Genomic DNA, 10,613 nt, shown 5'->3' on the forward strand with positions numbered 1-10,613 from the left:
GTCAAGGGAAGTGGCCCATACAAATCAATTCCAACGCGCCCGAACGGCCGGGTAAGGCAGGGTAGAGGCTGCAGACCAGCCGGCGAGAGCTGGGGTGAAGATTTCCGGCGCTGGCAGTCGGGGCAGGAGCTAACGAACTGTTGAACGTACTTCTACATTCCTCGCCAGTATAGTAGCGCTGTCGAAGGCGCTGGTAGGTTTTGAAAACTCCCGAGTGTCCGCACTGTGGATCGGCGTGAAAGGATGCGCAGATTTCGGAGCGCAGACTGCGAGGAACTACTAACAACCCCTGGCGGCCGTATGCATGCGGTATAACTGCGTCGGTGAAGCAGGTTGTCGCGAACCGCGAAGTGGCGAGCCTGACGACGCAACGTACGAGTAGTTGACTGTGATGATGGGTCAGCAAGCAAGTCTATAATCGAGACAATCCACGGGTCCTTGCGCTGCTCGTAAGCGATAGCCTCAAGGTCGATTGAAGAAACAGCGAGCTGGGATAGTGAGAAGCAGGCATTGTCGTCAGGCAAGGGAGAGTGTAATAGGTTGTCGGCGTCAGAATGTTGGCGTCCGTTGCGGTACAGCACGCGGATATCGTAGTCCTGCAGGCGAAGTGCCCAGCGGACAAGACGAACTGAAGGATCCTTCAACGCTGACAGCCAACATAGTGCATGGTGGTCCGTGACGACATCAAATGGGCGGCCATACAAATAAGGCCGGAACTTAGTAAGAGCCCGGATGATCGCCAGACATTCTTTTTCCGTGACAGTGTAATTGGTCTCGGCTTTCGGAAGGATGCGACTGGCATAGGCCACGACATATTCAGGAAAGCCAGGTTTGCGCTGCGCAAGGACCGCACCGAGGCTATCACCACTGGCATCTGTGTCTACCTCTGTAGGGGCCATCAGGTCGTAGTGGCGCAAAATTGGGGGAGTCGTTAGCAAACGACGGAGATTTACGAACGCTTCCTCGCACTCTGACGACCACGAATGAAGGGGTCCGTTGCTTCCAAGGAGCTTCGTCAGAGGTGATATGACGGCGGCGAAATTTCAAATGAAGCGTCGGAAGTAGGAACACAAACCTACGAAACTTCGCAGTTCTTTGATGGACGTAGGTTTAGGGAATTCGGCGACGGCACAAAGCTTGGCTGGATCGGGGAGAATTCCATCCTTGGAACGACGTAACCCAGTATCGTCAGTTGCCGAGCTGCAAATTGGAACTTTAAATTCAGTTGTAAGCCGGCGTTTCTCAAACACGTCAAAACACGCCGGAGGCGTTGAAGGTGCGGGGAGAAGTCCGGAGCAAAAACAACGAGGTTATCAAGGTAGCACAAGCACGTGTGCCATTTCAAGCCGCGCAGAACGGTATCCATCATGCGCTCAAAAGTTGCTGACGCATTACAAAGTCCAAACGGCATGACGGTAAATTAGTTTAAGCCGTCGGGCGTGGCAAAGGCTGGCTTCGGTCGATCGTCATCTGCCATAGGTACTTGCCAATACCCTGAGCGCCGATCAAGAGATGAAAAAAATTCTGCTCCTTGCATGTAGGCTGTCAATAGCGTCATCGATTCGCGGAAGCAAGTAAACCTCCTTACGAGTGATCTTGTTGAGACGCCGATAGTCCACACAGAACCGTAAAGAACCGTCTTTCTTCGTAACAAGGACGACGGGAGATGCCCATGGACCGTGGGAAGGTCGGATAACTTCGCGGTGGAGCATATCGGCCACTTGTTCATTAATCACGCGACGTTCTGTAGCCGATACACAATATTGGCGTTGTCGCAATGGCGATTGGGAGCCAGTATCGATGTGGTGCGTAACAGTTGCCATCCGGCCCAGGGAAGGTTGCCCGACGTCGAAAGATGCACGAAATACTTGTAAGATGCACAGAAGCTGTGATCGCTGGCCCAGTGTAAGGTCATCGGCAATAGAAGAAATCGAGCCGAGCGTACTATAACGGGCACAGTATGGGTCTTCGGGAACGTCCGTAATTTGTACGTCTGCGATAGCTTCGACAGTGTCCAGACATTCTCCTTGGAGTAGAAACACAGGCTACGGGAACGGGTTAAAATTAAATATAGCACTATAGAGCCCTGTGTCATGTTCACCGTCGCAAAATGTAGCAGTAGACCTTTTCGAGTGGAAAAGCGGCTAGACGGAGAAAGTAGTGCGATGGCGTCGGAGAGGCTGCTGCAGTACATAGAGACAACCACTGACGAGTTGGGAGGAATGGTGGTGTCGTGTCTGACAAGTAGTTCGGAAGAGAAACATTGTCGGCAAGCGTCAAATCTGAAAGCGGCGACAGTTCTAGTTCGGCCCGTGTGCAATGAATGACGGCATTGTGGCGGGAGCGAAAATCCCAGCCGAGGATAACGTCATGGGGGCACGTCGAAATTACAATAAATTCGATGGCGTATACAACGTCCTCAATGACAACACGAGCTCTTCATGCCGCTAACGGGTGAATACGCTCTGCGCCGGCTGTGCGGAGGGACAGTCCAGTAAAGGGCATCGTGACTTTCCGAATCAAGCGACAAAGTTTTGCGTCTATAACTGATACGGTGGCTCCGGTGTCCTCGAGTGCAGACGTGTGAACACCATCAACAAACACGTCTATCACATTCGTCGGGCTACCCTGAGGACTTTCGCGTTTCGCCGGTGTTGCAGCCCTTGCCTCGTATACTGCGACGATTAGTTTTCCTATTCCCGAGCTGCGGGACGAGGCCGCATCAGTGATAGCGAGCGTCGGCGTGGAGAAGGTGAGCGGCGGGTATTGGGCGTTGGGCGGAACATAGGAGACGATGCCGAAGGGTCGTAGTAATATGGGCGGGGAGAACCGACCATACGACTTGGGCATATGTTGTAACGCTAGGCGAATGTACGCGGTTACCGTAGCGTGCGACGTTACCTGCGTAAGCGCCCGCAAAAGAGATAGGCCGGTTGTCAGATGTACGCCACCGATTCGCTGTGGTGGGACCCGTCCATGTAGGAGGACGCGTTGTGCGGGTCGGCTGGTGATATGGTGGCATGGCGGACTGTGGTCGGTGCATGGTCAAGACGTCGGCGTAAGTGAGAGGTCTACCTTGAAGGAAGGGGTCGGGCCTGGAGGCGACTTCCGCGTAGCTTAGTGGTGCAGCCGGAGGGATCTGTTGGGGCCTGGCGTTGACTTCAGCGTAGCGGAGAGGTGTGCCTGCAGGAACAAGTTGGTGGTGCCCAGGCAAAATCTCGTTGAGTTCGTGCGCAATGGTGCGGCGGAGCGGGGGCTCAAAACTTGACGTTGGCTCTTGTAGAGGTTGTGGTTGCGCAAAGGACATCAAGGAGAGCTGGCGTGCAATTTCCTTGCGCACGAACGCTTTCATTTCTTCCATCAACGCTGACTGCTCAGAAATGGCCGTCAAGCCAGCGAGGTGTTTGTCGCGTGATGGAGGGTGACGGGTCAACGATCGCTGCCTGCGTAGCCCCTCGTAACTTTGGCACAGTGTAGTTATCTCTGCCACAGTCGGAGGATTTTTGGCAAGCAGCATGTTGAAGGCATTGTCTTCTATGCCTTTCATAACATTCCTGATCTTATCAGACTCCGACATGGTCGCGTTGACTTTCTTGCATAAGGCCAGGATGTCTTCGATGTAACTTGTGAAGGATTCACCGACTTGCTGAGCTCGTTCCTGCAAACGCTGTTCGGCGCGCAGCTTACGAACAGCAGGGCGACCAAAAACATCCACAAAATACGTCTTGAAGTCTGACCACGTCGGAAAATCCGTTTCATGGTTGCTGTACCATAAGCTGGCCACACCTGCGACGTAGAACAGCACGTTGGTGAGCTTAGCTGCTTCTTCGCATCTGTTGTGGGCGCTTACCCGCTCGCAGGTCGTAAGCCAATCCTCAACGTCGGTGTCATCCGCGCCTGTGAAGATAGCAGGGTCCCTGTGACGAGGCACACCAAAGCATGGTGCCGGTGCAGGGGGAGGCACTTGTTGGGAGGCTTCTTCAGGCATGGTCGAAAGTACGGTGCGGGATCGAAGTTGCAGGTTGCAGGTTTTGAGGGCGCAGCACGCTCCACCAATTGTAAAGGGTTTAGTAGAGATCGGAGCAGCGCAGCGTCGAGAGTCAAACGAGACACAGCTTTCCCGCTCGAGCGCCGTTGCGAGCAAAAGCGCTGAACCCACTAGCGTCTCTCTTCGCTAGACATCGCATGTTGTAGATCTTTTTGGAGTCGGCCTGTTATGGCCCATATAGGTAGCAGCCACTGGAGTCGGCGGCGTATAGGAGATTTCGCTGTGGTACCGCGAAAAATGCCTTACTATTTTCGGTGCGGTTGCGACAGTTCGGCACGCAACACCCCGTTACTGAAAGATCTGTCAGTGCGTCGTATGACATTGGTTCTATAAAGCAGCAAGCAGCAAGAATAATAACAGTGCCGGTGTCAATTGCGCTTGGCCTGTCGGTGATGCGTCCCTTGCTTGCCTCAATTTGCTCCGTTGCCTCCGTGTTTACTATGTGTATGAAGCTGGTGCGGCTTAGAAAACCTCTGTTTCGGGAGATATCGTAGACAGTGACTGGGTGGACGACACGAAGCTTTGGGCGCAGTTTCAGAGAAGTTGCTAAAGTGCATTCGGAGCTGATTAGGCTATGTCCAAATGGCGCGAGCAGCGTATATGGTGCTTGCTCTAAAAGTGGGGCTAAATATGTGTTCGAAGCTATCCAAACTTTCCGCTCATGAATTGAATCAGGATTATGGTGTTTTGGTCTTCGTTCTTTATCTGGGTAAATATTTTGAAACAGCGTCTTGTCACGTTTCTGACTCAGTAAGGTTCCTCGGTGACTTTCACTATTTGATCATTTTCTGCCTAATCGCTCGTGGTTGCGCTCAGTTCCGTTATATTTGTCCTTGCTGCGCACAAGGATTAAAACGTAGCTGTTCTGCACATTGTAATACCCTGTAGCGAATGCCTATTATCGCTAGTAAATCCCTTACTCTTGTGGACCGTCACGATACATTGAGCTTTGACCACTCGTGCGCTATCGGTGTAGTACTTTCACTTATTGTGCGTATATAGTGCGCATGTATTCAAGTGTGCGCCAATTGACTTATTCTTGACATGTTGGTGATACAGTGAGCGTAAGCTTCCGCGCTGGTTGGGGTAGATGTGTGGAGATACTGTGCGCGAAGCCTACTATGAGAGGAAGCGGCGCTACTCCCGTTATGATTGTTTAACGAGTGGTACACACTATTGCCGACGTACCGGGGCTGAAGCCCTTTCTTTGAAGCTTAGCGATACAACGCTGGCGGATGAGTGCATTTGTGTATCCTCGAGGAAAGCCGTACATCTCGATCTGCCGGAAACATGCACGGACAGTTGCAGCAGAGGTCCGCGAACTTGGCTCTACGTATTCATTACATTCCTTAATATGCCAGTCACTATTTTTGCAGCCAACTACTGTACACGTCTTTAATCCACATGATTAATCCAGCATGATTGGAACACAGTGCGTTAGCGAAAACTTAGTTGCATTTCCGACAGCTGATCGCACAGAAGCAAGGTAGAAGCGGTAGTGGTTTCGTATTCGTTCGCGGTCGCTGAGGCGACGTATGACGCGCCGCCGTAAGTGCCATCGCTTTCTCTAGAACAAACTGCTCCGCGAAAAAGGTCAATACAGTAACTCTACGAAGAACGCAAAAACAGCGCCGACTTGTCAGCAGACGAAGGAAAAAGCACGCGACGTCTCGCATCTACAAAGAGGAGGCAAGATTTTCATGCTGTCACGTGACTGCCGCAGCGGCTCGTCGCCAATTGGTGTGGCCGCTGTGCCGCAGCTACAGCAGCCCCCAGGAAGGCAAGGCTAGTTTCAGTTTCTAGGAACATGCGCGCTCATGGCGATTGCCGGACATCCTAAATTATTTTTTATTTCTCTTTTGTGAATTTTAAATCGGACGAAGCGCGGGAAGTGGTCGTCATCGTGCGTTCGTCGAGCTTTACTCCGCTCACCCTTGCCACTCGCTCAGCGATATCTGGGGTGCTATTTTGTAGCAATTCTATTACTTTTGCCGATGACTTTTGACGTCATCACCCGGCTGCCATTGGTCGAAAATGGCCGGGCCGCGCCCATGTTGTCTGTCAATCACGCGACGTCAGGAACCCGCGGAAACCCGCTACGTCAAAATGACGTTGACGTACTCATTATGCGCAGCAAAAGTCATAGTTTTTTAGCACCGCCGGAGGTAGGGTCGTTTCAGAACGCATAAAAAATGGCTACCCCCTGCGGTGGCTTTTCGCCGTCGCCGACGCGGACACGGAGAGTCACACGACGCGTTTGACATGCCGGATGACCATTTTCGACGGCATTTTCCTCTCTCGAAGGAAACGGTGCGGTTGTTGTGCGAGTAACTGGCGGGGGAACTAGAAGCGGAGCGGGCAACGGGACTGTCGGTGGAGCGGAAGGTGTTGTGCGCGCTGCGCTTCTTTGCCACCGGTGCAGCGGAAGGTGTTGTGCGCGCTGCGCTTCTTTGCCACCGGGAGCAAGCGTCCGTAGGAGCGAGGAGACGATCCGACGGGTGTCGCAGTCGACCGGGAGCGAGTGCGTGCGACGCGTGGCCGAGGCTGTCGTAAACGCAGGGGTCCGCAACAAGTGTGACCATTTTCCGAAGACGTACGAAGAAAAGGCAGCCGTGAAGGAGGGTTTCCTTCGGCCCGGCGCTATTCCCGGCGTGATCGGATGCACGGACGATGGCCTCATTGCCATTATCGCACCCAAGGGTGAGCGCAATACTGCGTTCATGTCTCGGAAGGGCTACTACGCCGAAAACTGCATGTTCGTAAGTATACGTCATGTTCTCCAGTGCTGCTCATTCTTTTGACAGTTGTGTTGCACTTGTCAACGCGGACTTTATCCGTTCACACTTTCCGCAGATCTGCGACGCGGACATGAGTATCCTGACCGTGTATCCCATGCGACCGGGGTCAGATCACGACTCATTCGTCTGGTGGACGACATGGCTGCGCCGGCGGTTCCAGGCGGGGCGCATCGCGAATTCCGGTGCATACCTCATCGGTAAGACAAAGCATTTTTGTCGCAATCACGCTTCATTAGCGAATAGAACGCCATGTCCACCCCCACACAAACTTATCACTAAACATACACACGAGTAAGTGCCTGCCTAAGTAGAAAAAATCAAACCAATTAGTGCTAGCACTGACAATTTTAAAGGTGTTAAGTTACAAGCATGCTACCAAGTACCTGCCAGGAGCAGAAGAAAGCAACTCGTATTAGTGCTACTACTTTATCATTGGTAGCACCAGTAAGTGTTGATTTCTTCATCTTCAGGGGGGCACCGAGTAGTACTCTTGTAATTTGGTTAACAGTTTGTGTCAGGGTGGACATGCCCAACTCGTGCTCTTACTTGGGATTCACGACAGTGTGAGTCTCCTACGTCTGAACCCTACCTTTGTTGAATGATGCTGTAACTTTCCTCAATTGTCAACTTGCCTCTCGTCAGAGCAGTGCTCAGTGCACCATTTCCATTTTCATGCAGGTGACAGCGGCTACCCCTTGGATCCGTGGCTCCTGACCCCGGTTCCCGGCCATCCTCCTATGCAAACAGCCGAGGGGAAGTACAACACAGCACATGCCACCTTGCGTTCCGTAGTGGAGAGGTGTATTGGGCTCTTGATGAGCCGTTTCCGCTGTCTGCAGCGGTACCTCACCGTCCTCTACGAGCCAGAACGTGCTGCCAACATTGTCGCTGCATGTGCTGTGTAGCACACACAACCTTCGGCTGTCTGAGGGCGACGAAGACGACGATGATGAAAGTGATGACGACAGCAGCACCAGCAGTAGTAGCGAGCTCGATAACAACGGCGACACCATACCACATGGTGTGCCCCGAAACAGCAGGTCTGTATTGAATTATCTGAGAGGGCGGGCTGTCCGAGACAGTGTAATCGGCATGTTCGACACAACCCGTGCGCAGCACATGTATTACTTAAGGAGTGTGTGGCTGCATTTGCGACGTCAACAGCATTGTGAGCATCGCTAGGTGCATACACGCTGTTGTATCAGCAAGGTGTGGTGGTCTAACAGATACGAAATAATTGCATTGTGCATTTAATGCTGTGAAATTGCTGACAAAACATTTTCCATACTCAGTTGGATGTCTACGTAATGCAAAGCATTAACGATTTGTAGAGAAATGTAAAAGTTGTGTAGTCAAGGGTTATGTAGACCTTACATTTATAATAAGTAAAACAGACTATATAGTGGTAACATATAAGATTGAAAGCAAACTAAAATTAAGTGGCTTCTAAAAGCGTGTTTGACATTTGCTTGCTGCTGCTGTCGTCATGTAGATGCCCTGTGTGCCATGGATGTAGCGTGCAGTTTTGTTTTGTAGCCTTTTTTTCTTACTGGTATCCCTGACAGTTCTCTGCTCCCCTTACGTAATGAAGGACATTAGCGTTCGTCTCCTCGCTTTCTACTCGGCCAGTGAAGCTCACAAAACCCAAAATGCACATTGCACATCACACCTTCTGCTCCATCGAATGTGCTGTTACACGCACACCTTCTAGGTCCTGCACCCTTTTCTCTCGCAACAACCGCAAAATTTCCTGAAAATGCTGTCAACTGGTCATCCAACATGTCAAGCGGTGTGGCTGCCATGAAGTGTGTTCACGTAGATTTCAGCCAAGTGCCCTCACTTGTAAATAGTAGAGTCATTAACTGAAATGTCACACAGTAATATTTTTATAGTGCAAGCTAGCACTGCAAATGTAGCAGTGACATGTAAATAAAAGCATTAAACAAAACTGCAACTTTCTTTATTCTTTAACCTACAGCCCTTTTTTAAAGTAAAACGTGTTTATGCACACGTCACATGCAATAGCAATTACATTAAAGAACCGTGAAAATCATCAGGCTGCAGTAGTAGAGACATGCAGCATATATCACATCACCTTGTATAAATATCACATCCCCTTACACTTGCATCTAAAATATCACAAGTAACGGCACGCATTCTTTCATAAAACTACTGTGCATACCATAGTTACACAGAAATATCATCCAGTTTAAACTGCACCAGAAAAGAATACACAGGTGCATAAATTATCACGCACCAACAGAACCATATTTATTACAGCCAGATGTGTAAGGACACCACCACATGTGAAAGGAACATGCTGTTGTGGAGTTACAGAAAAAAAATCGTACTTTGATATTCACAAATATACAAATGAAATGAAGGAGTATAGGCAAGGGATTCTCATCACATTTTTGTGTGTGTGTGTTCATAATTTGCTTTCAATGTTATATTAAGGTCCGAATTCTCCCGCCTCTCAAGAAGTGATCGGCACTATTTGGTGAGACAGGATGAAATTGTGGTGTGGCCTCATGCGCACATTGACATGACAGCAATCAGGCGCCTGGAAATTTCAATGCCACAGTCAGAATGCTCGCACCACCAGGCTTACTGGCACTTGTGCAGGTGAGCCTGATGCCGTGGACACGCCTATTGCTGCAGTATCAATTCAAGCATGAAATCATGCTGCATCTGCTATGCTATTTGTGGTTGCACTAAAGGGTGACATAAGCAATTGGTTGTTGCAAACCAGCAATAGTCTGACTTCATATCATCATTACTACATCAGTGAATTTTTCAAAGTGATTAAAAAATGTGATGAAAAATTCCTTGCCTATGCTTCTTTAGAAGTCGGATCGCGCTTGGTCGTCTGCTTCGGTTGTCGTCCCAAGCATGAACATGGGAAAGATAAGACAGAGAGGCTTGATCAGGCGTGCAACGAACGTAAGGCGCGGGAAACCAGGGTAACCAAGCATTAGACGAAGATGGCTAAATCCGGTCATCACATGTGTTGCGCGGCTCTGTGGTATTCGAACACCGTTCTGCCAAGTTCTGTCCAGTTCTGCCAAGTTTTTCAGGTTTCCTAGTGACAGCAAGTAAGCGACTACTTTCACTACTAATTTCAAAGCGACTACTTTCACGAAATGACAAAATGGAACATATTCACCGGGAATATTGGTAATGAACAACCGTTCGCTATATTAATATTCTTCATTATAATTGCTTGGCACAGGTGCGTACGAGCGAGGTCCCAATGGTTTACAAAAGGAAAAGCAGCTTGCAATGTAAACGTGGCCGAAAGAAAGCGCTTCCTAAACACAGCACACTTCAGCGGGTTCTGCTCCGCGATTTGGCCAATGTCGCCGCCGGGCCAGCGGACCTGCCAGAGAGCACGAACCACGCTGTAAGATATATCTCTTTAGGTGGGGACACTTCTCGGCTTGCTTGCTAGACGTGATCGACCAGATAAAGTAGCAAGGGCGCGCGTCTATCGGGCGGTGACGGCAGCGGATACATATCGGCGAAACGACGCGAATTCAGTTAGAACGCAGGCGAGAGCGTGCGCCGACAAGGAACACGCGCATGCCCTCTCCCCGGTGACCTACTTTCGTGCACTCAATCATTTCGGATTTCCCGCGAATCGCCGGTTGCTATAACAACGGGAGATTAAACCAATAAAAAGCTTTCTGCGTTGAAGTTGCGTGGTACTGCCCATAGGTATCCGCTGCCGTCACCGGGCCGATCGGCGCGCGCCTTTGCTACTTTAT

General features: G+C 50.5%; 1 protein-coding gene across 1 annotated transcript; it reads left to right on the forward strand.

The window, feature by feature from the left end:
* The first annotated feature begins 5,748 nt into the window (after window positions 1–5,748).
* Window positions 5,749–7,751, forward strand: LOC119463594 (putative nuclease HARBI1). The gene is made up of 4 exons (XM_037724423.1): window positions 5,749–5,828; window positions 6,471–6,807; window positions 6,902–7,043; window positions 7,525–7,751. The coding sequence occupies exons 1-4, from the start codon at window positions 5,749–5,751 to the stop codon at window positions 7,749–7,751; spliced, it is 786 nt and encodes a 261-aa protein (XP_037580351.1).
* Window positions 7,752–10,613: the final 2,862 nt, after the last annotated feature.

Source organism: Dermacentor silvarum, chromosome 9 (genome assembly GCF_013339745.2).
Source record: "Dermacentor silvarum isolate Dsil-2018 chromosome 9, BIME_Dsil_1.4, whole genome shotgun sequence".
NCBI classification, from domain to species: Eukaryota; Metazoa; Arthropoda; class Arachnida; order Ixodida; family Ixodidae; genus Dermacentor; species Dermacentor silvarum.